The sequence below is a fragment of the Euprymna scolopes genome, chromosome 28 (genome assembly GCF_053919585.1).
Source record: "Euprymna scolopes isolate OS-2025 chromosome 28, ASM5391958v1, whole genome shotgun sequence".
In the NCBI taxonomy this organism is placed as follows: domain Eukaryota; kingdom Metazoa; phylum Mollusca; class Cephalopoda; order Sepiida; family Sepiolidae; genus Euprymna; species Euprymna scolopes.
This window is the reverse complement of record NC_136509.1, coordinates 105,821,394-105,847,453: the sequence shown is the minus strand read 5'-3', so window position 1 is coordinate 105,847,453 and position 26,060 is coordinate 105,821,394. Positions and strand designations below refer to the sequence as shown.

At 35.2% G+C, this 26,060-nt stretch overlaps 1 protein-coding gene across 2 annotated transcripts in view; it reads right to left on the bottom strand.

Annotated features, from left to right (window-relative positions):
- LOC145249772 (myosin-IIIb-like) overlaps positions 1 to 26,060 on the bottom strand; it is a 223,606-nt gene that overhangs the window by 109,837 nt on the left and 87,709 nt on the right. For both annotated transcript variants that reach the window (XR_013863576.1, XM_080111695.1), the window contains exon 6: positions 1,947 to 2,103. Coding sequence is in view for 1 of the 2 variants with exons in the window: in XM_080111695.1 (XP_079967821.1) it covers positions 1,947 to 2,103 (157 nt within the window). In the remaining variant the exon portion in view is untranslated. The remainder of the gene's footprint in view (positions 1 to 1,946; positions 2,104 to 26,060) is intronic.

Sequence of the window (26,060 nt, the reverse complement as noted above, 5' to 3'; positions counted from 1 at the left end):
ATATGAGAATAAAAAATGGCATATAAGAAAAAAATTTAATTAAATAAAAGGCAGATGATGCTAATTTTTTTTTGGAACTTGTTTAAACATTCACTGCCAAATCCAGCATTACACCAGAATTCAATTGTCTGGTTATTTCAGCATGGTTTTACAAGTTTGGTTCATTTTCATATTTCCCTCTCCCATTTGTACTCATGATTCAAGGTATGAACCCATGTTAGATAATAAGATGGTCAAAAGTTAAATTAGTTATTATCGATCTATATGTCTATCTATCTATTTATCTATCTATCTGGTGATATTGTTAAAATAGTTTATATTGGGAGTTATTTATTGTTTATAGAATAAAGTGTAGCAATGGGTTTTAGCTGAGGATGTTTACATAAATTAGCTAGGTTAAATAAACAAAATGACCTTGAGCAAGCATTGAGTGGAAAGGTCGCACATTGAAGTATGTGTGCTTTTTGAATGATGAGGTAACGGAACTGAGGTCAAGAGGTCGGGAAGATTAGAGAAAGGAGTTGAGTTTGAGTTTGGCCACGGAAGTGAGCAGACATGCTTTAAAAAGCCAGGAAGCGAGCTGTAAAGAACAAACATGTAGACACGTAATACAGACTCTTTGTGAAGATCATTTGAGACAGCTGAAATAAATTTATATTTTAAAAATATAAAGTGCTGTTCTGTGGTTTCACAAAAGAAGGAAGAACAGAGGTCTCAGTTGGTTATGGTGTTGGTCATTTCATGTTTCATCACAGAGCCCAGCAGTGAAGATAGAAGAACTCTTGGAGAAAGAAAAGGTATAAAGCATATATTATTCTTCTTATAAAAAGTGATAACTTTATGTAAATATGAATTGTAATATATACCCATGTGATAACTCTCTGATGCAACATGACTCAGTTTATATGGCGATATCATATCTGCTGACTAAACAACAATACATACAATTTATATGTTTATAACGGGTGCCATTATAAGAACAATAACTCTCAACCACTATACAACACCCATATTACCACTTTTATTTTTACATCAGAAAAACATTTTAACTCTTTTAGATGTTCATTGCAAATGCAGAATCTGCAAAAATTTAATTTTTTTATTTTTTATTCCATTTTCATCCCAAACAAGGCACAGTGCCACTTTGATGTAGGAGGCTATTATCAGAGACATAAGTTGCAGGGATACTATGTAGGGTGTTGAGCAGCAAGATGTCTGTTAATATTACACTTGAACTTTTGTATGTCAGTACAGTTGGGAAAACAAGAACCTGGAAGGTAGTTCCAGAGTCTAGCAGTTCTAGGGAAGAAACGTTTAGAGTAATAGGCCTTCTTACGTCTAGAAATCTCTACTGTGTAGGGGTGGGATTTTGTTGATTGTCGGGTTTGTTGGGTATCTTTACATCGAGGAGGTACAAGGGCTTGTAGTTTGGCGGAGCATCCACTATTAAAATATTTGTAGAACAGGCAGAGGGATACAACATTTCGTCGATGGGACAGAGGTTGAAACCTGGATGACAGTTCAGGACTTATCAGGACTCTCTTTTGAACCCTGTCCAGGATCGAGAGACTAGTAACAGATGCACCAGCCCAAATGTGATAACAATATTCCATATGTTAGTCGAGTGGTGGCCTTGTAGAGGTACAGGACACTTTCAGAGATAAGTAAATTTCTAGCATGGTAGAGAGAGCCCACTTCCATTGCAGCAGCCCTGGCAATGCTCTCAATGTATTTTGTTTTTAATTTTATCCCCAGATAGAGAAATAGAGGGTCAAAAGCACGGTATTAATACTGTATATAACAAATAAAAGGCAGCATTCTTGTTAGTTTAACATTTCATGTAAAAAAAATTTGTGCAGCTTTCATGAGATTTAATTTGAATATTGCCGAATAGTTAATGTGAACTGCAATTAGTTGAACTTAAAATGATAAAGATCTCTTCTTACCTGAAAGTGTCATCTTTGGTTAATAACAAAGATTTCTTGTTCTCATCAGAGAGACCAGCCAGCATATAATAAAATATGTGGAAATTTTGTTCATCTGGGTTCTGGAAAACAACTCGAGACTTTTCCAGAAGATATTCAGAAATCTTTCCTCCTTTGACTGCAAAAAATAATTATTTAGTTATCAATTATTGGAGGGCAGTGAGAGTTGCATGAAATGATATGAGAATGATATGATGAAGGTGTAATGTGAGCCTTGAAGATGAGCTTAATTCTGATTACCTCAGAGGAAGATTAAATCTGGACAGTATAGAGAGATGTGTGCAGAATGTTGATATGGTCATGTTACAAGTTCCTGGGTTAAAATAGTAAGGACAGTTGGCAGGAGAAGCCTAGGAAAAATATGACAGGAACAAATGAAAATAGATATAAAAGAGAAATAAATAAATAGCTGGTCAAAGATAGTTTAGCTTTGAAGATTTGGATTTGAGTAGAAAAAAGTTTGTTCTACTCATATCTAATTGTCCATCAGACCATCCAATAGTGAAATAGAGATCATCTCCATATAGTCCTCTTTCTAATTTAGGTATCTGTCATTCTGTTTTATTGAGTACAGTCTGGAACGATAAATTTGTCATCCTAAAGAACACGACATTACAGCTCTATTTTAAAGCTTTAATTGAAAAATCAATTCAGGTAACTTGATAATATAGTAGAGCTGACATCTCTTCAATGCAGCCGCCTTCAGCCTCAATCACCACCTCGATATGGGTCTGGAACTGGGATTATGCCTTTTCTACAAGCGCCAGTGGGAGCTCAGCAAATACTTGGCAGATACTGGTGATCAAGCTGGTTTGGGTGTTGTTGAAGGTCATGGTGGTGATGTTCTCGATGTATGATCAAACAAAGTAGTCTAGCGGATTCAGGTCGGAGGAAGAGGAGCGTTAGTGACAGAAGGGTACAAAGTCGTAGCATTCCTTCTGAAGCCAAGCCTGAGTTTCTTTAGATTTGTAGGCTGGTGCCGTGTCCTGCTGCAACACTCAGGGTCTGCCAGCGGCCACCTGATTGCACCAGGGCATCACCACACTCTTCAGCACATCCAGGTACACTTTGGTGTTGACTTTCAAGCCGACTTCAAAGATATGAGGTGGCATTATGTGGACCCTCACTTGAAAGCACACCAAAGACCATAACCGTGGCAGGAAACTTTATTGAGTTGTGCCCTCAAGCGTTGAACTGTCCAGATTTGCATTTTGAAAGTACTGGCAATGGTCGTGTTGTTATAACTTGGATCGGTAGAGAGCATGAGTTGTATAGTGACACATCTCTGATCTCGCTTGTTGACAATTGTGTCACTTTGAAACATGATAGAAGGCTCCTATTGCTCTTTGGATTTGTACACATTTGGCCAACAAGCGGATAGTCTACCACAAAAAACAAAGAAAACGGGGTTTCATTAAATGTAAGTGGAATCATGTCGTCTTTTCTATTGCGACAATTTTATCGTTCCACCCTTTATATATATTCCTTCCAAAGTCATAACTTGGGCTGAACAGATTATGATATCAACATTCAAATTTCTATCCTTTCTCTTCCATATTTCACCATCGTATTTAATTAAATTCCTTCTAACTATTTTCACGATATCAATTTTTTAAGTAAGTTGGTCATATATGTCAACTCTTTAGCCATTAATATAGCTATTTGTAGTTTTGTTCATCCAAAAAAACGGCACAATGCCACTGAGATGTAAAGGGCTGCTGTAAATTAGGAGCATCTTAAGTGGGGGGGTTGTGCAGTGAAATGCTTGTTCACATTGCATATAAACTTCTGCTTGTTGATACAGTCATGGAAACAGACAGTAGAAAAGGAATTTCAAAGCCTAGTAGTTCGAAGAATGAAGCTTTTAGAGTAGAAAGCACTCCAGCACTTAGGGCACCTCTACAGATAAGGAAGGGGATCTTGCTGACTGACGGGTTGATTAGGGATATTGAAACAAGTGCAACATCTTCGTCAGAGCATATTTCATTAAAGTACTTGTAAAGCAAGAACAGGGATGCAACATTGCGATGATGGGACAGTGTGGAACTTATTAGACTAGAGGTTCTTTTTGAGTTTTAAGGGTAATGGTGTGATTGATGGGTAGTACTCATCTATTTCAAATTACATAAGTTCCTTTTTATTATTTATTTTCTTAAACCAGTTTATACATCATTTGAAAATAACCACATGCCCATTCTTGTGTTATCCTTTAATCAAGGTTCTCTAAGTATAAAATTTCTGTGTTATGGTTTAAATTAAGTTCTTCAGATATTTTTATTTCTTAACAAATATTGTTCCATTCTTTTACTTTAACTATCTGATAATCTAATTTATAAGAATTTATAATTTTGATACCATTATATTGGGTTCCTAATAGATTAGTAATGAAAAGTTCCTTTCTTTTTAATTTTACTGTTTCTTAACAAATTAATCATGCAATTTTTTAAGCTTTCAAACACTTAATATTCTGTAGAATCTTCAGTGATTTAACTCAGGTAAGCTCCTTGCACGTGTTGATCCACATCTATTTCGTAATTTGATATTTTTATGTCCTCGTGTTTTTGTTCTCTTTGTCATCCGTTGGCAAATACTTCCCATCTTATAGATTTAAATAATTTAAAATATTATATACATATAACATTTTTTTTGTGTGTGTGTGTGGAAAATTACAAAGGAAAAAATAAAATTATATGTATATGCATCAATTTTTCGTTTATTTAAAGATTTTCTCAAGATGAATGATTTGAAAAAATAGCATGCAAGTACGAATTGAAATCACCTTTTCCTTCATCCTATTCCCTCTGCTTCACTTTTTGTTATCAAGTAAGATCTTTGACTTACTCGCAGTTTCATCAAATACTTTTGCATGCAAAATCCGATCCCGCATTTTGCTAATTCCTACCCTCTAATGAGAAAGAAAGTATTTCTTCGAAACTCCGTGGATTAAGGACTATCCACTTATTTAGTGTTTCCTTTTCAAATTAAATATGTTTTTAACTCTTTTTCAAAGTGTTTTTAACATGTTTTATTAACTATTTGCTCATATATATATATATATATATATATATATATATATATATATATATATATATATATATATATATATATAATTTTTACAATACAAAAGTTTAAGTAATAGCTAAATAGTAATAGAGCTCTAATTCAATTTTATGCCATACTGGTAGAGTTACCTGGTGCTGGTAGGGTTAAAGTGGGGGGTAGAATCATATACAATATCATATAAAAGAGGGTTTACTTTAAAAACAACATTTGATTTTGTTAAAGACAAAGTATATGCATTCATTTTGTGTGTTTAACGATGTGCATCTTATTTCAATCAGGCGCATGATAGACTAAAGGAAATCGCTAAACTGTGTCGTATTTAAAATAGTAAATCTGACAGATTGGGTGACTGATAAAAAAGAAATTCACTATCATCGTAGGTGAGAGGCGTCAGCTAAATAACTCCTCTCTCTCTCCATGAAATTTGTCTGTTAATTTCCTGATAACGCCTTAGTTTTCATTCTTGTTGAAGGTTTAAATTATCGGTTATTCTTTGTTAAAATAGCTCTAAAAATACAACAAGGCCTATTACCGGTGATATTTTTCTAATGTCTGATACTAAAATCCTTCATTCAAAATAAAGAATAAAATTCTTTCTAGATGTAAAGTTGAAAGAGCTAGTTATTTTGACGCTAAGCCGACTTCCTGTATCTGCTTTAAATTGATAGACATTATTTTAAATCTTGATTTCTCTTTGTATCCTAATGAATCTAATTTCTCTTTGTATCATAATGAATATTAATACTATATCCTATCTATATAAAAGCCAAGTACGTCCAAGGATGGAATACTGTTGCCATATCTGGGCAGGAGCTGCTAAAAACAGCCTATCCTGCCTTGACAGAGTACAAAATAGACTTCGTGGCTTAGTGGGGGATGCCCTTTTCTCTACCCTGCAACCACTCTCCCACAGAAGAGACGTTGCGAGCCTATCCTTGTTTTATCGTTATTTCCATGGCAGGTGCTCGTCTGAACTCCAATCTCTGGTCCCCCCTCGCCAATCTTTCACAAAAATCACCCGTCTAGCTGAATCCACAGTGAAAAATTTCCCCCACTATTTATCTGTGCCTAAATCAAAACGCGGATTCCATGAACAAAGCTTCTTTCTTAGAACTGCACGCCTGTGGAACTCTGTTCCGTCTGCCTGCTTCCCTCCGGACTACAACTTGGATGTCTTCAAGTCCAATGTTAACAAATTCCTAATGAACCGACCCCTTAATTAAACAGTTCATCAAATCTCCACACTAACGTAATGTACTTGCAATAACCCTTATCCCTGAGTGGCTTCCGGGCCTTGATAAGTGGTGATCACTGTGTAAAAAAACAAAAAAAAATCCTTTAACCATGGTTCATATCATTTCTTCTTATCGAAGTTGATAAAAACCAATTGGTTGGCTGCTATAAAATTACATACATCATATTTTGTACTTATTATCGAAGGGGAGGGGCTTATATTTTTATTTTTTTTTAATTTTAGAAGGCAAAAGTACTTTATTTAAAAATATACTTAATATGTATAGTTTTATTCATTTCTACATTGGCTAGACATATATTATCTATACTTTGTACATGTATTTTATATTACATCTATATTGAATAGATACTTATTGGTTAAAGCTTATGCCTATAGTTAAAATTATATCTAGTAAGTAGATACTTTTATTTGATTCTTTGTGAGCTTAAGTAAATAGAGATGTTTGTTTGCATGAAATCAAAATTTAAAGTTTCTAATTTCATTTTGGATTACACTTTGACTCTTTACATTATTTTAATTCTACAAATATATTTATTAATCCATTAACCATATTTTATTCCTCCTTTAAATCAAATTAATATATAACGGCATAAAGCTTACACCTCATGCTTTTTACTTACCCCCTTTTTCACTTATAATGAGAAGACAGCCATATCTTCTAACTTTATTCTAATTTTATTTTACATCAAGGAATGCAACTTTATAGCAGATATTTATATTCAATTAATCCTAACTACCCATGCGGGGGCATAGAAATACCTGCCTTACAACCCAGGTGTGGATCTTCCTCTGTTGGTGCTGATGGACTTGTAGATCTCAACAGATTATCCATCAAGAATAAAAACTATGATGTTAAACCTGTGTCACTGACTTCATACGTTCTGGCACCAAACAAACGGAAAAAGGAGGCCTCCTTACTCCTGGTCGACAACCTTCCTAGAGCTAGTGGCCCAAACAAATTACAGGGTTGAAAACCTAAATTGCTTAAGGAGTAAGTAGGCTCTGTTTATTGCCTAGCTTTCATACTTCTTTTTAGCTATTGGCCAGATGTAGAGGTGTGCCCACAAGAACTCAGAAACACTCAGTGCTGACAAGATCAATTAACACTGTTCCCTACTTTCACCTCATTCCATTCCTCTATAGATTGGCATCTTGTAGGTGCTTGATTGACACATATGTTTACGCGATTACACTGGGTTATATTTGTTTGGTAAGTTTGAGGATACTGGTTTGACAGTTTGACTAGCTGCTGTATTCTAACTGACAATACAAAGGCCCAACTCTTTAGTAGAACTAAGAGCAGCTGCTCTATCAGTTGTATAATAGTGGGATGTTTGTAATGCCATGTCGCATATAGAAAGGGACCATGCACTTATCTCTGGTGGGATTTCCTGGGATCACAAGTCTGTTTGTGAAGAATCGGCTGATGGTCTACTTGTGTTGCATATTTATTATCATGCAGAGCCACTTTGTCCAACACCTCTCAGCCTAAAGTTGAAACTATTAAATGAAATGAGAGATCAATTAAAAAATACGATCAAACCAGACAAACACTCAAACAAATCTAATTCGCCTCCTCCCTTGAGGCTCGCATTCACAAATATCCCTGAACTTAGAGCTAGCTTAGACTATCTAGAATCGTTTCTCCTAGCAAACTCCCTGGATATCTTAGCACTGTGAAACTAACCTACACTCCTTTGTCTCCTCCAGCCAATTTAACATATATGGTTCATCTTGCTGAAAAGACTCAGATAGACATATACATGGAGTCTACATTCGTAACACCTTCCGCTTGATTAGAGGATCTAAGCTAGAATTAGAAAACCAGGCCTTCATGCGCTTTAGACTAGCATTAGTTACTTATATCTTCTCTACTGTTCTCCCTCGACGAAGGACTGTACCCTAATCAACCACATCTCTGATAACATAGATGCAGCACTCTCTCTAGATACTAGCGCCCAAGTACATTTATTTGATTACTTTAATGTCCACCACAGTAACTGGCTTGCTTTCTCGTTACACAGATGCAACCGGTAGCATCAGGCATAGCTTTTCTAAATCCTATTCCCTAATACAGACTGGTCTTATCCCATAGATCATAACATCATCACACGCTATAAATTAAAGACAAAGCAGATAATAAATATACACATACAACTAAACTGAGGGGGTATTATAGTAACGCAGATACTATTCGTCTCAGATTGCCTGGGACCAGATGTAAATCTTACTGGCCTAGCATGCTCTCCAAAATAAAGTTGATATCATGCTTGCTCTATAGTTCATCTCTGATTTCTACACTTAATACCAACAACCATCACTTCATATACCTCTTTCCATTTTCTATAATTTATCCACTACCTGTACTTCAGCCTGTAACGTATATGTTTAAAATATCTTTTTTCTACCATCTATAAATAGTGTATTATTATTATTATTATTATTTATTTATTTATTTATTCATACTTTTGCGATTTTCTATCTATATTAGTTTGTTAATTAAAGTGCCTCTTTTGGTAAGCTGAATTTTCTTCAGATTAAAAACTAAACATATGTTTACCTTTACCCTCGTGAGGAAGAGCGGAGGGTCAAGTAAATTGGGCTAATCATGTTCCACCAATTTACCTTTGACAATGCTTTGGTTGAAATAATTCTCTGGTATTTCTACCATTAGTTAGGTTTATTTACAAATTTATTTTTTAAAGAAGAAAGTGAAAAAATAAGAGAAACGCCCATGATGTTTCCAGTTGATTTGTTTACAGTTATTCGTTTATCTTTAAAATTTATACCACACCTAAATTGTTTCATATATTGTAATGATTTCGGTAGAGACTGGGGAATAAACGTAGAAAAAGAAAGAAATTTAATCAAAAGAAGTGTTAACGTAAAAGCCAATAAGTTTAGAAAGGAAAAAAAATGAGAAAATTATAATGAAAGAAAATAATAAGAAATAAAAAGAATAAATATCGATACAAGTAGCGACCTCCTTCCTCCTCCTCCTCCTTCAAATCAAACGTAAAGCCAGATTAGACCCTTTCTCTCTCACACACACCATCGCTAGCAGCAAGAGCTTCACCACTCCCTTTAACGCCTTGCCTTTTTTTCGCCCACCTCTTTCTCCCTCTGTAAAGACCGACGTGTGACAGCAGAAGCAGCAACTGGCATAAGAAGCGAGTGGCTAAGCTAAGAAAAAAGAAAAGGAGGAAAATATCTAAGCGGGGAAAAATCAAAAACTCTCTTTTCACTTTTGGATTAACCCGCAATGAGACAAGACGCAATATTTGATCGCTCCCTCATCCCAACGTTAAGATGGAAAATCACCATCATTCACACGGAGACGATTAAAGAGAAAGGAACAAAACAGATACCACGTGTTTGAAACTGAGTGAGGAAAAAAAATCCAAAACAAATTAAATATACATAGAATCAGACGAAAAATCCAAATGAACAGATCAGCGTTTGACACGGCTGGAGTTTGTTTTTTTTTCTTCTCCTTCCCCTTCCCCTTCTTTTTTTATCTTTCTCCTTCTTTCCCTTTTCCTTCCTCCCTTCCTCTTGTGTTGTTTTTAAATAAAATGTTTATACACAAAAACTCACGTCCTGAAGGCAGACAATGATGACGAACTTCACGCATTATTAACAACTAAATATACATAGAATCAGACGAAAAATCCAAATGAACAGAACAGCGTTTAAAACGGCTGGAGTTTTTTTTTTTTTTTTTTTGTAAATAAAATGTTTGTACACAAAAACTCACGTCCCAAAGGTAGACAATGATGACGAACTTCACGCATTATTTATTGTATATATTGTTGTATACCCATAGATACACACATATATACAGACATTAACACCCAGATGTACGCAAACACATACATCTGCACATAGATATAGATATACCAATATACATTCATGTATATACACACGGCCCATGAGCACATGCATTCATACATGCGCACATAGAAACATATACATAAACACACATAAAGATATATATATAGACCCAATCATGGCCGCACATACACACATATATACATATGAAGATACATGTACAGATCTCCAGTAATATATAGATGTACATACACATACATACATATGTGCATACACACACATGTACCGATATACACGTATATCCAATTATATAAATATACATATTCATAAAAGTATAAATATACACACACACACACACACACACATATATATATATATATATATATATATATATATATATATATATATATATATATATACATAGAGATGTGTATATTTGTACTAATTAAGTAAAGTTAGGGTAAATAAATACATAAACAAAGGATAAATAAATAAGCGGGTGTAGTTAATAATGCGAGGTAAGGTAGACATATAGTAAGATATGTTCAAAATACATGTTGTTGGTTAAATATTTAGGGGTCTGTATTGATTTGCTTTGCTTATTGGATAGGGATTAATTTATAGTGTCTAGGAAAAAAAATTTAAAATAGGTATAAACGTTTAAAGGTTAAATATTAAGTTCATATATATAAGTGGTGGGCTCCTAACATGGTGCTTTGGGCAGTGGTTATGCTTAACTTTATTTTCAGTGTCAAGTGTATTGTGGATATAGGCATATTTATTTATTTTTTTTTTATTACATTTCCACCACAAACAAGGCACATTGACACTTTGATGTAGGGGGCTACTATCAGGGACATAAGCTACAAGGGCACGATGTAGGGAGTTGGGCAGCAAGATGTCGGTTCACATTGCACTTGAACTTCTGTATGTCAGTACAGTCGGGGAAGCAGGGACCCGGAAGGGAATTCCAAAGTCTATCTGTTCTGGGGAAGAAACTACTGGAGTAGAAGGCTCTCTTGCATCTAGGGATCTCTACTGTGAAGGAGTGGGATTTAGCTGCTTGTCGGGTTTGTCGGAGGTATTTATGTCAAGGGGGCACAATTGCTTGTAGTTCGTCAGAGCATTCACCATTAAAGTACTTGTACAACAAGCAGAGGGATGCAAAATTTCGTCAATATGACAGAGGCTAAAGTTTAGCTGACAGTTCAGGACCTATCAGATTGGCGACTCTCTTTTGAACCTTGTCTAGGAGCTAGAGAGACTAGCGGCAGATGCACCAGCCCAAATATGACAACAATACTTCATACATGGGCAAATGATGGCCTTATAGAGGTATAGGATACTTTCAGGTGTTAATAGCTTTCTAGTACGGTAGAGAGAACCCACCTTCTTCGCAGCGGTCCTGGCAATGTTTTCAATGCAATTGTTCCAACTCATGTTTCCTGTGAACGTTAGGCCAACGAGTTTAAAAGATGTACTTTCAGATAAAGAGTCGTTGGCCATTGCTATTCGCGGTAGGGAAGGTTTCTTGTAATTGTGGAAGGAAACAAGTTTAGTCTTGGCAGCATTGAAGGTGACCATCCATTTTTGTCACCATTCCACTACAGATCGGAGGTCTTCCTCCAGTGTTTCTGCCATTTCTTTACATATGTGTTCATTTGTTTTCTTGTCGTGTCTGTTATAGAGCATGGTGTCGTCAGCATACATACCCATCTCACAGACAATTTTGTCAGGGAGTTCATTTATGAATATTAGGAATAACAGAGGTCCAAGGATAGACCCCTGAGGCACTCACGCATTTATATCATATTGTTTAGATGTACGACCATCAAGGACAACCTGGATTTTTCTCTTATCTGAGGATCATCTAATTATGTCATGTATTCTTCCAGTGATGCCGTATTATCTGATTTTCTTGAGAAGACCCTCATGCCATACCCTGTCAAAAGCCTTAGATATATCTAGAGCTACTGCTCTGCCCTCCCTCGCTTTGTCCAGTAGCTGGTATATACGTTCTGAGATTACAGGTAGGATGTCTGCTGTGGAACGGGCTTGCTTAAATCCATATTGTTGGTCAGTCAAAAGTTTAGCATCTGTAAGGTGATGGACTAGAGCTTGGTTGATTATGGTTTATGGCGAAAAGTGGGAGGAGGCTAATGGGGGAGATAATTTACTGGGTCAGTTCTTTCACCAGAATTCTTGAATACTGGTACCACAGAAGTAGTTTTCCAGCAGGCAGGAAAGCAAGATTCATTAAGGCATTTGTTGTAAAGTTTGGAGAGAACTGAAGCTACTTCGGCAGAGCACGTTTTTAATAGCACAGCCAGGATGAGATCAGTTCTACATGCTTTTGCAGTGTCAAGCTTTCTTATGATAGCATGCACCTGAGAAGGGGTGATTTTCAGATCGTCTAGTGTAGCATCTGTCTGCAAAGGAAAGTCAGGGAGGGGGTGTTTAGCAGAGTCCAGTGTGGAGTTAGAGGCAAACCGTCTGGCAAGCCTGTTAGCCTTCTCAGTTGCTGAGCAAACAACCTCATGATTGTTGGATAGTGGGGGAATTGTTGATTGCCCATTATTTACTACACTGTTGTAGATTTTCCAGAAGTCTCTGGTTCCTAATTTCTGTGCTTCGATGCGTTTTTGGGTGGTTTCAGTAAGTTCTCTCTTAGCTGTCGCCATTTTTTTTTGTCGCACATACACATACATATACACATGAAGATACATGCACGCATACAGACAAGTAAGTAGGTGCGTTAAAGATAATAGTATTTCTGATATATCTACAAAAAAGTACATATATATACATACATACATATATCCATACAAATTGCAACATATGTACACCCATATAAATGTGGAGAGTTTTAGTAGTAATTAGTAAGTGAGTGCGGGGTAGTAGGATTCATGGGTAGACGAATGTGTAGATGGGTAAGGTAATATAGGGTATGGGGAGGGTGGAGTAAGGGGATTTTGTTGTTTTTTCATGTTACAGTAATTGGATGTATACGGTAGATTGATGTATTGTGTGTATTATTCAGTGGGTCCAAAAGGATGTTGTCTGAGGGCTGTTTCAGAAGGGTGTATAATTGCTAAGGAGTTGGGATTTGTAATGCCGGCAGTTTATGGTGGTGTCATGTTTTCTATTTAGTAATTTATCTCTATCTTTAAAACTGAATATAAAAAGTTTTTCGTTCAGGCAGATGAGGCATGGGGAGTCTAAAGATTTACATACGTTAGAATTTTTAAGGATTTCCCACGTAATGGTTGGTGTAAGGTTATTTTGAATTAGATCTAGATATTGGGATGTTAGTGAGGTTTTGTTAGGGTGGTTGGGGTTTGTGAAGGAGCATTTATGTACTCTAAACCTATCTTTAAATGAGGTGCCTTCCAAGCCAATATAGTATTTTTTGTCGTTTGGGTTTTCTTAATGTGCAATTGTGGCTTTATAGACTACTTCTGTTTGTAGGCATTGTTGATTAAGTGGGCATTGGGATTTGTTGGTGCAGTTACAATTATTTCTGCTAGTGTTATTTGTGTTTTTATCTTTGTTAAGTATTTTCCTATTGTGTTTCTTGATTATTTGTTCTAGGTTATCAGTACAGCTGTAGCTAAGCTTAATTGCGTTTTTATTAAATATTTTGTGTAGTGTGTGATTGGGTGGAAAATGGTTGTTCATTAGTTGAAACAAATTTTTTACCTAGTTTTGTTTTTACCATTATATTGAAGGGGGGGAATCAAATTATTTTTCTGGCCCTATTTTTCTTGTTTGGGGTATTAGATGGATTAGGTTCAATGTAATTAAAGATGGTGTTTGGGTGGCCACTTTCTTTAAGGGCATTTTCATAAAAAGTTTTATGTTTGTTGAATATTTCAAGTTTAGAGGAATTAGTACTAAATCTGTTTTCGATAGATGTGGGGACATGTTTAACTATATGTTTTGGGTGGTTCGATAGTGGGTGTATATAAAGTGGGTGAGTATTGTCTTTAGTGTAAGGGTCATATGAGTTATTTGAAAGGTTGAGTGTTATATCGAGAAAGTTAACAGTTTTTACGTTAGATTTAATGTCCAGTTTTAGACCTATTCTGTTCATTTCTTTAGTTAAGTTTTTTTTCAATTTTTCGCATTTAGGGCCATTTGAATTTTCAACTATAAGGCCATCGTCTCTATATAGTTCTATGTTTTTGTTATCTATAGTTTTCGTGAGATTATATAGAATGAAGAGACCAACTAGGTCGGTTGCTTCTGCTGAATCCAGAGATCCCATTGAGAGGTCAAATCATCCGAGTTGGTTCTTCTTGGTCTATTCTTCTTCTTGGATTTCTACCTACTATTATGGAAAAGGTGAACTTCAACTTGTCCCTCAAGAACATACCAACGACAAGCAAAAGAAACTACCTGTTAAACCTCACCCTAGGAATGGAAGAATTAATTAGAAGAATGCAGTGGAAGGCCTATTTCTTTTTGAAAGGAAAAAAATACAAAACACAACCAAACGGATTACCACGGATTTGTCAATCAAGATACAGCCCCAACTGTCGACCAACTCTGCAATTTTGACACAGACCTTATGGAATTTACGAACAAAGTATCCTTTCACCAATTAAGCTACATAAGATCTTCCATGTTTCATCATCATAAGGAATCGTTAGTCTAACAATTCCTAAAGGTAATGAATACAAAACTAAATGATGAAAAATAAAATTTATATTATTTATTAAGTTCATCAAATGTTCAAAACAAGGAATATAACAGATTTTTCCTTATTCTATGGAATAATCAATAATAATATATAATAAATTAATAAAAATGTTAGATGAATTACAGAGAAAATATATATCAGCATATATATATGTGTGTGTGTGTGTGTGTGTGTGTGTGTGTGTGTGTGTGTGTGTGTGTGTGTGTGTGTGACTACATAAAATAAATTCGAATATGGTAAATTTCAAATTACTTAACTTTTAATAATTCCCTAAAAATCTCACTCTTCAATTATACATTTCATCCTCTCACTTCCTCAGCACTTTATGTCGTCCATGAATTATATTGCCTACCCTTTTCTTTCTCCCCCTTTATCAGTTGGTTATGCCTCCCCCCGCCCCCGTGGACTCTGCTAGAATGCTTATGTACGTGTGTGTATATGTCTCTCTCCTGTGTATGTGTAGACCTGGACACCCATGCTTTGACATACATATGCGATCTAATCATTGTACTCATGTGTGCGTCTGGGAGTGCTTGTGCATAGGTATATATGTGTATGTACGGGAGTTCGAGTATAGTTCCTTTTTTTTATTCTTTTCTCCTCATTGGTTGCACTATAACAGAGTCTACAAGTACTAGCTGCCTTCTTCTTCTCCCTCAAATTCTCGTTCTTCCCCAACCCCATAACCCGCTTAAACTCTCAATAAAACTATCCCATCTTCAAGATAAATTATTCCTCCCAATAAGCTTGCAGTCCCAAAAAAACTTTTTTTAATACTTCTTCAATTTCGTTGGCTATGCCCATGGTTCCACCAAACCGTATCAACCGACCTACCCTACTTCGCCCTCCCTCTCTTGCCCTAATGTCTTAATTACTGTTTTTTACAGCAATAAGTTGTCATGACAACCAAGTCATCGCTTATATATATATATATATGTAGTAAGTTATGAAATATATATGGCGATTAAGCTACACAGAATATTCCGCATCCGTGTAGCTTAATCGCCATATATATTTTATAACTTACTACCTAGCTCTACCTACGTATTGAGCACTGTTGAAGTAAATACTTAAAGTTTACGCATAAATTTATACTTCCATATATTAATTTATGTGATTAAATGATGTATATTTGGTAAAAATGGTAATTAGTAAAACCTGAAGAGAGTGCTCAATACTATTGTAGAGCAAATATGAATTTTATTTTTTATTACTGCTTTATCTGTTCAGTTACATATGCTTCGGTTGCCGGCCCATATTTATGATCCAGAAGCCTCGTCATGCCTGACAGAAATGGCTATTATTATTTGGAAGAACGATTTAAAAAAAATACGAGAGAAAAAAAGAGGAAAAAAGAAAGAGGGAAAAGAAAATAAGGCGGCGGAGATCGACAATAATTAAGTTTTGAAGTTTAAAATACATTAGATTGTAGTGTGGGAGGGTAGTAAATTCAGCTAGGCGTGGGGCTGAAGGTGTAGTGATATAGGGAGGGGGAGAGGGAAGATAAAAGGGAGGGGTAGGGGGAGGAGGGGGGAGGAATTTTAATTTGGGGTCTTAAGATTTGGCTGTTTTAGTAAAATTGTTTAGCTATACACTGGAGTATATGAATTGATGGGAGGGAGAGAGGGAGAGGGAGGGAGTGAGAAAGGTTTAGTGAACGTGTCGCATGCGTTTGGCAAGGGTTTGATTTTAGAACGCTCGCAGTGGCCACGGCAAGTCTAAACGTACATTCGACAATGAATTGTTTTAGGCAGTTAAGAGTGAATACATACGCCAATACACGCGAACATATGCACACATACATACTCATATAAACACGTACATGCATATATATATATATACATATTAATTAAAAAGTAAATTTTTCTATATATTGTTTTTATATATATACCTTTATATCTATGTATATGTATATATGTGTATCTATTTTTTCATATATATGCATATATATATTTGAAATGTGGTACTTAAATCAAACTTATAATTTAAATTCAAATCTATATTTTAATCTATTTCTTTTCTATCTCTAACCCATATTAATTTTCTTATAAATTTTAAATCCAGACCTTTTATTTCAATTTTTTTCAGATACATCTGCCTTACTTTTAATGCTAGGTTTATTTATGGTGTCTTTTAAATTTAATAAAAACCCTTAAAAATTTGCTGACGAGGAGACCTTGCTTATTAAAAAACTATATGTAATTATTTTACGTAACTTGATGCCTACCACAATAAAAAGCATTGTTTTCCAAAACGATCGTACAGATAATTGATTTTGTTGTTCCTTCTTATGAAACGGATATTTAATTTAATTATAATTTGATTTTTAAATTTTAAATTATCAATCACATTACTTAATATATACATATATATATATATATATATATATATATATATATATATACACACAAATACACACGCATAGATAAAAGTATATCAACATATATACACACAACCACATACACACATACAAATATATACAGAAAGTATGCGGAAACATACATGCCAATAAATGCACACACATGCACATACCCATATATACATATACACACAGACACGCGCATACACACACACACACACACACACACACACACATATATATATATATATATATATATATATATATATATATATATATATAGTAATTTATAAAATATACATGGCGATTAAGCTACACTGAATATTCCACGTTTCATCCACTCTAGGACTCTTCAGTCCTAGAGTGGATGAAACGCGGAATATTCAGTGTGGCTTAATCGCCATATATATTTTATAAATTACTAACTAGCTCTACCTACGTATTGAGCACTTTTGAAGTAAATACTTAAAGTTTACGCATAAATCTATACTTTTGTATATTAATTTTATGTGAGTAAATTAAGTAGCTATATATATATATATATATATATATATATATATATATATATATATATATATATACACATACCCATATATATATATATTTGCACAGATACACATACTTACATACATATATGCACAGACATAGATCTCCAGTAGGATATTGATGTATATATACATACATACATACACATGTACAACATACATTCATACACTTATATATTAACCTACATAGCCATAAATATATGCATACATATACAGACATACACATATACATAGATATGTGTCTGTTTATACTATGTGTCTGTTTATGCTAAATAAATAAAGTAAAGTTAGGATAAAAAATAAAAAATAAAAGGGTGTAGTTAATAATAAATATATATATATATATATATATAGATAAATATATATATATATATATATATATATATATATATACATGTTACCAAATAAGCAATATATATTATACATCATTATACATACATATATATATACATGTTACCAAATAAGCAATATATATTATACATCATTAGTGTTATTCTCACAACATTTCAGCCGTTGTAACATCAGACCTTCTTCAAGTATATCTTGTCAAACTCAGAATTCCTTCTGTCAAACTCAGGAATTTGTATGGAATTTCAAATGAACACCTTTAATAATCCATTTAAGAACCCATAGCGTAATGGCTAACATACTAGGTAAAATTCAGTTCTAAGTGACTACTAAGAATATGGTTGCAAACTACTTAAAACTTTTACTTGGTCATGGCTAACGAAACGAGAGCATGATACTCTCGTGAATTAAATGAAGGGTTTCATTTGAAATTCTGTACAGATTTCCGAGTTGAACAGAAAAAATTTATTTTACAATGAAATGTGATAAAACAACCAACCGACAAAGCGTTATAATAATATGCATCCATTCAATCTGTTTGAGGGTTAGGGTTATGGTTTCAAACTTAAACGCTGAAGACCAACGAAAATGTTATTTAAAATTTAAGCGTGACACGCCAAAGAAAGTGTTATTTCTAACTTAAGCATGACATGCTTAAAAATGTTATTTCAAGCTGAATTGTGAAATACTAACGAAAATGTTATTTCAGATTAAGCATGACAGCCTTAAGCAAATGCTATTTGAAAATTAGGCGGGACTGCCTAAAGAAAATACTATTTAAACCTTAAGCATGGTAGACTAAAGAAAATGCGATTTAAAACTTAAGCATGACGTATCATAGAAAATGTTTTTCCATAGTTAAATTTGACAAACCCAAAAATGATATTTCAGACTTAAGCTTGACAGATCAAAAAAAGAGTTATGCCAAACTTAAGCTTGGCAGATCAAAAAAAGACAGAACTAACTAAAGAAAATATTATTTCAAACATAAGTGTGACAAACCAATATTTTAAAATCGATTGTTAAATAGTAGCATTTTTTTTTCTACAACTGCGAGACCGAAGATAACTTCTAAAACCAAATAAAGCCAAATCCTTGACAGCGGAAACATCTGCTGTTTTGTCTGGTTGGCTTGTGATGCATTTTGTCTAGAATAACGTCAACATAATAACAATAACAAACATTTAGAGATTTAACACCAACTTCAAGCTATTTGTTTTTAAAGGTCGACTTGAGCAAATAGTTGAAAGGGAAATCTCTAAAAAGGCAAAGCAAATAAACAAATAAAACTAAAGAAAAACTTTTGATTTTAATCTTTTTCAATCTTATGCCTTGTCAAACGTACGTATCCCTTAAATGTAAGTAGCTCAGATTTTATCATATTGATTTTGTACAACACATAAAATAATAACTTTGTTAAATGCTGAATGGTTGACCCATGTGTCAGCTGGCTTTTTATTTCATAGGAACTGAATCCAGACTTATTAAGAGGCATTTAAAATGCTAAAAGCCTTCGTCAAAAATAATTGAAAGATATAGAGATGCAAAGCCATAATTGGTAAACTGTTTCTGCCAATGCTTACTGATCCAGAAGTGAGTGATCACGTTAAATTTAAATAGGAAAGTGATCGCTCACTTTAAAAAACAAGAATATTTTTTTCTCTCAAAACAATGTTTATCATATAAATATTTAAATCGACTAACGCAAATGCAACTACGTTTCTGCACCTTTGTGTTTCATCAGTGAATCAATGAATATAAATTCAGACATTAGGTACAGAAGAAACATAATCCTAAATCTGACATAATAAGGCCCCACAAAAAAAACAATAGCAATAATAGTAGCAGCAACAGTAGCAGGGAGGTGGTGATAGCTCAGTGGCTAACGATGTGGAGTTGCAACCTGGGTGTACCAAGTTCAAACCCAGTTCGTTCCACAGAAACACTTTCACTTAGAAACGTTGATAACCTTCACGTGGTCTCTCGCGTACGTACTCGATATTCTTCTAGAAAGATTTCCTCGGCGAAAAGAAAATGAATGCCACAAATTCATCATAATGAATGAGGCTTTGCAAATAAACCAGCAGCAGCAGACTCTAATGAGTAACAATTTTAGAGATGTAAGATTATATAGGGATGTTGACCTAGATAGAACATCACTAGTGAATCACTACTGGGAGCTCAAGGAAAGCTGATGCTCGCCAATAACCATGTGGAAATTATTACGATGGGATAGTACATGCCGATATTTAGTCGCCCCATGCAGATTATATTTGAATGAGGAGCTAGAAATGTTTAATTTTAAAGAGAAAAGAAAAAATTACTAAATTGCAAAACTGAAATATCGTAATTACAAACATCTAAAAAGGTTAGAAAGATAAAGAGATAAAAATTATGGAAGCTAAAACTATGATCGGGACCAACACTCAAAGTGCATGTCATCTTTTCCCTGGCATAGAAATCAGCAGAGCCTACGCTATTTCTGAAATAATGTTTTTCCTATAACTTTCAGTATGTTGCTAGTCCTGTGCAGTTGTAGGAGGTCTACCCTCTGAAGCTTTGCTTTCTCTCTTTGAGAAAGGGTTAGTTTATAGCTAATTGTCTGAGGTGTCACTACCGGGATATGCCGACAGAACTGGCCAGGCATATTTGCAAACCTAAGTACTCCACCCCGGGGTGGGTAGGGGAGTACTGGCTCTTCAATCCCACTTTCTGCCCAAAGTGTCACATCTTCTCGCCGTGGGAGAGAGATAAATCCATCAAAGTAAATATCACATCTACACAGGGTGGGAGGGGGGTGATAGTCAAAGGACAAAAAGAGATAAGTTGCTACCGACCGGTGACAAAAGCAGCAGGTTTGAAGTCTAAAAGAAAAAATAAAGCCTTATTATCCGACTAAATTGCATTTTAAGTAAATGAATAATGAATACTGAGTTTCACAAGACAGATAAAAGTAGGAATTTGTTTTTCAAATTAACAAAATTACAACAATCATCATGAATTAGGATCAAAACTATTTTAAGGTCATCAGGGTCTGCTCCAGTTCTTCTATAGGAAAGGGAAGAACACTCTACCTCATCAACAAGACTTTTTCTGAGTAAATACGATGAAAAGTAATTTTCGTTTAAGAAAAGCGTGTTTTTTTCCAGTGAGCCCCACTAGATTTGATGCCATCCTTATTGGTAAATAACTGTACTCGGCCACGCGTTGATGTGGCTTAGTTTGTTTAAATAGAAATACAGTAAAAAATAAAACTGTACTGTAAATTTACTGAATATATATTTATTTGTTTATCTCACAAAAAGTTACATTTTGTAATATTTATATACATTTATTTATTTATTTTTTTTACACTTGTTTTAATAACAAAAGTTTTAACACAAGCACACAAACACACAAACATAAACACAGGCATGCAAGGACTATAACAAGAACCATTAGCGACACAAGGGCGTATGGGGTAGATGGGTGTAGACATATAAGAATTATACAGTAATAATAGATAACATTGTCTTCTCTATATAATAATTTGATTGCGTTTCATACCCTTGAAAAAGTTCCAGCAAAAACTTAACAGCCAGCCATGATTCTCTCCAGAATGTGCTGCTGTTATTGTGCACAGAAATCACTTTTTCCATTGCTTTCAATGTAATACTCTATCCCAACTATCATCAATGGACTTGAGGTAATCTCGTCAGCATCAGACAAAGCCAAACTCTTTGCCAAGAACTTTGCAGCTAATTCTACCCTTTGCGACCAAGGCCGCCAACCCCCAATATTTCCTTCTGTATCAGAAAACATGCTATGTGATATAAAATATCTGGACGTGATGTTGCCAAGCTAATCAAAAACCTTGAATCCAGTAAAGCAACCGGCCCTAACGGTATTCCAATCATAGTACTCAAAAAAACCTCAAACAGAACTAGCGCCCATACTTACAAAACTGTTAAAACATTATGTTAAGGAGAATTGCTTCCCATCACCCAGGAAAATCTCATCAGTATGCCCTGTATTTAAGAATTCAGGTGATCGCTCATCCCCCTCTCAGTACAGGCCAATAAGTCTCCTGTGCGTCATGAGTAAGTTGCTGGAATCTATGTTAAATACAGAAGTAATCAATCATTTCAACAAAAATAACCTTCTTAGTGACACTCAATGTGGTTTTCGTTCTGCTAGATCTACAGCAGATGTGCTTACAGTTATATCTCATAGGATTAGCGAATCTCTCGACGAAGGCAACCTTTCTAGGGCAATTGCTCTTGACATATCATAGGCCTTTGATAGGATATGGCATAAATGTTTGACTTCACAATATCTCCAGCTATGGTATAGATGGAAATGTCTTCTCAATTATTAAATCATTTCTCTCTGATAGGTTCATAAGAGTAGTAGTTGATGGGCAAAAATCAGAAGCTCACAGTATTAATGCTGGAGTTTCTCAGGGGTCCATCCTGGGCCCAACTCTTTTCCTGATCTACATTGATGATCTTCCTAATCACATCCTTAGATCATTCGTAGACATTTTTGCTGATGACACTACTATCTATGGACAGCACATCTAAGACTGTAAACGACCAAGTTCTCTCTGATTCTCTCTCCTCTGATCTTGAACAAATGGTACAATGGGGAAAGGAGTGACTGATTACTTTTAATGCATCTAAAACCAAGCTTTATATTATCAACGTTCTGATCCCCATCTGGCCTCAATTTAAATGAATGGCTCTCGTCTTGGGGAGGCCTCATGTTTTGACAAGCTTCTGGGCTTAACCTTTACTCCTGATCTTAAATAGAACACGTACATCAAATCTGTTGCCAAGGTGGCTGGAAAAATGGTGGGATCTTTCTATCAATCCAGTAGTTATCTCACTGTTGATGCAATTCTCTATCTATATAAGAGCCAGGTACAGCCAAGGATGGAGTACTGTTGCCACCTCTGGACAGGAGCTGCTAGAAAGGACTTGTTCTGCCTTGATAGAGTTCAAAATAGACTTTGTAGCCTCGTAGGAGATATCCTTTTCTCTACCTTGCAACCTCTATCTCACAGAAGATATGTTGCGAGTTTGTCTTTGCTTTATCATTATTTTCATGGCAAGTGGTCGACTGAGCTTCAATCTATGGTCCCTCCCTCGCCAAACTTTCACAAAAAACACTCGTCTAGCTGAAAACACTATCAATAATTCCCCCCACTCTTTATCTGTGCCTAAACCTAAACGTAGAGTCTATGAACAAAGCTTCTTCCTTAGAACTGCATGCCTGTAGAATTGTCTTCCGTTTTCCTGCTTTTCAGCTAAATACAATATGGTTGTCTTCAAGTCTAACGTAAACAAGTTCTTGATGAGCCGTTCCACTTAAGTTAACAAATTTACCGAATTTCCATTACTAACGATTACTATATTGTGCAATTGACTACTGTACACTCTTAACTCTTATCCTCGAATGGCCTCTGGGCCTTGATAAGTGGTTTTGCCTATGTAAAAAAAAAAAAAAAAAAGAAATTCGCCTCTGGACCAAATTGTGATAGGTTTGCAATAACAGATGCCACATACAAATTTATTTTGTCTAAACTCTTACCCACCATCTTAAGTAACTTTTGAATGCCGTTACAGACACGTTTATTCATTATAATAAAATCTTATTTTATTTCCTACGAACAGCATCATCACAATTGCCTAGATCTAAAGACGAAATAGCTCATATTTCGCCCTCTAACTGAAAAGACCTTCCACTCTCCCGGACTGGACCAGGTATTTCTATAACCATTATAACTATATTGATCTGACAACCTTATTAACTGGATTGCACACTCATACCCTTTCAACTACCATTACACTTCACTATGCGAAAATAATTATTTATTTCCCCCCCCCCCCGCTCTATTCTCATTCCGCCTATTCTCATTGGGGGCAACCATGATATTATATTATTCTGGATTATACACATACAAAAAACAAACACTGCAGCCATAAATCACTATGGCTGTTCAACCGCCACGCATTGTTATAAATCATTTATTCAATTTAAAGTTAGACATACCATTTTCCATTACTTGGATTACCATTATTTACATAATGTTATATTTAAAACAATTATGTCGCAGCTTTCTTTGTCATATCTGGCTTTAGCGTCCTATATTTAACTCGATTGCATTTTCACCAACTACAAAACACTTAACAAGACAAAATATATAATCCACATTTCTTGTATTTTTTCGTTTCTTTTTTGAGGAGGAGGGACGGTTCATTATTTATGAATGTATGCTAACGTGTTAATAATTATTAAATACCTACATACACTAGTGTTTCATCCTTTCGGGAATCATCAGTGCAGGATGTCGTGATTAACACCAGTCAATAGATTCAAACCCGGCAACAAAAGCCATCACTGCCTTCATTAGCAAGGACCTAACCCATTTGGCCACCGTTAACTGCGAAAAATACTGTTGAAATTTAAGCACTTTTTTTCTTTTTTTAAATGTTTTTAACGTCTGTCAGAGTGATCTAATCATTATATGATGATCAACGCATATGAGCTAAATTGATCGACTTTATTTCAACTGAAAGTGCTCAACGATAAGAAACGAGTTTCTTAAAGGGGCTGACATAATTATGTACTATAATAAGTATTGCATTATTAAGATTATATATATTATCAATATATATACATATTAATTATATATACATTATTAGTAATTACATATATATATATATTCACTGGACAAAGCGGGGGAGGGCAAAGCGGTAGCTCTAGATATATCTAAGGCTTTTGACAGGGTATGGCATGAGAGTCTCCTCAGGAAAATTAGATCATACGGTATCACTGGTAGAATACTTAACATAATTAAATCCTTCTTAGATAAGAGAAAAATCCAGGTTGTCCTCGATGGTTGTACATCTAAACAATATGATATAAATGTGGGGGTGCCCCAGGGTTCTATCCTTGGACCTCTATTGTTCCTGATATTCCTAAATGACCTCCCCGACAAAATTGCCTCTGAGATGGGTATATATGCTGATGACACTACACTCTATGGCAGACACGACAGGAAGACGAATGAACACATTTCTAAAGAAATGGCAGAAACACTAGAGGAAGACCTCCAATCTGTGGTGGAATGGGGACAAAAGTGGTTGGTCGCATTCAATGCTGCCAAGACTAAACTAGTTTCATTCAATAATTACAAGAAACCCTCTCTACCACCTATAGCAATGGCCAACGACTCTTTATCTGAGAGTACATCTTTCAAACTCCTTGGCCTAACATTCACAGGAAACATGTGTTGGAACAATTACATTGAAGGCTTTGCCAGGGCCGCTGCAAGAAAGGTGGGCTCTCTCTACTGTGCTAGACAACTACTCACACCCGAAAGTATCCTGTACCTCTATAAGGCCACCATTCGCCCATGTATGGAGTATTACTGTCACATCTGGGCTGGTGTATCTGCTACTAGTCTCTCGCTCCTTGACAAGGTTCAAAAGAGAGTTGCAAACCTGATAGGCCCTGAACTGGCATCTAAGCTTCAGCCTCTGTCTCATCGACAAAACGTTGCATCCCTCTGCCTTTTCTACAAGTATTTTAGTGGTGAATGCTCTGACGAACTGCAATCACTTGTGCTCCCACGATGTGAGCACCCTCGACAAACCCGACAGGCTGCTAAATCCCACCCCCACACTGTAGAGATCCCTAGATGTAAAAGATTTTTTTACTCCAATAGTTTCTTCCCCAGAACCACTAGACTCTGGAATTCCATTCCAGGTCCCTGCTTCCCCAACAGTACTGACGTGCAGAAGTTCAAGTGTAATGTGAACCAACATCTTGCCGCCCAAATCCCTACATAGTACCCCAGTAGTTGTTGACCCTGATAGTAGCCCCCTACACCAAAGTGGCAATTTGCCTTGTTTGGGGTGAAAATGTAATAAAAAAAATAAAAATAAAAAAAAAAAAATAAAAAATATATATATATATAATTATAAAA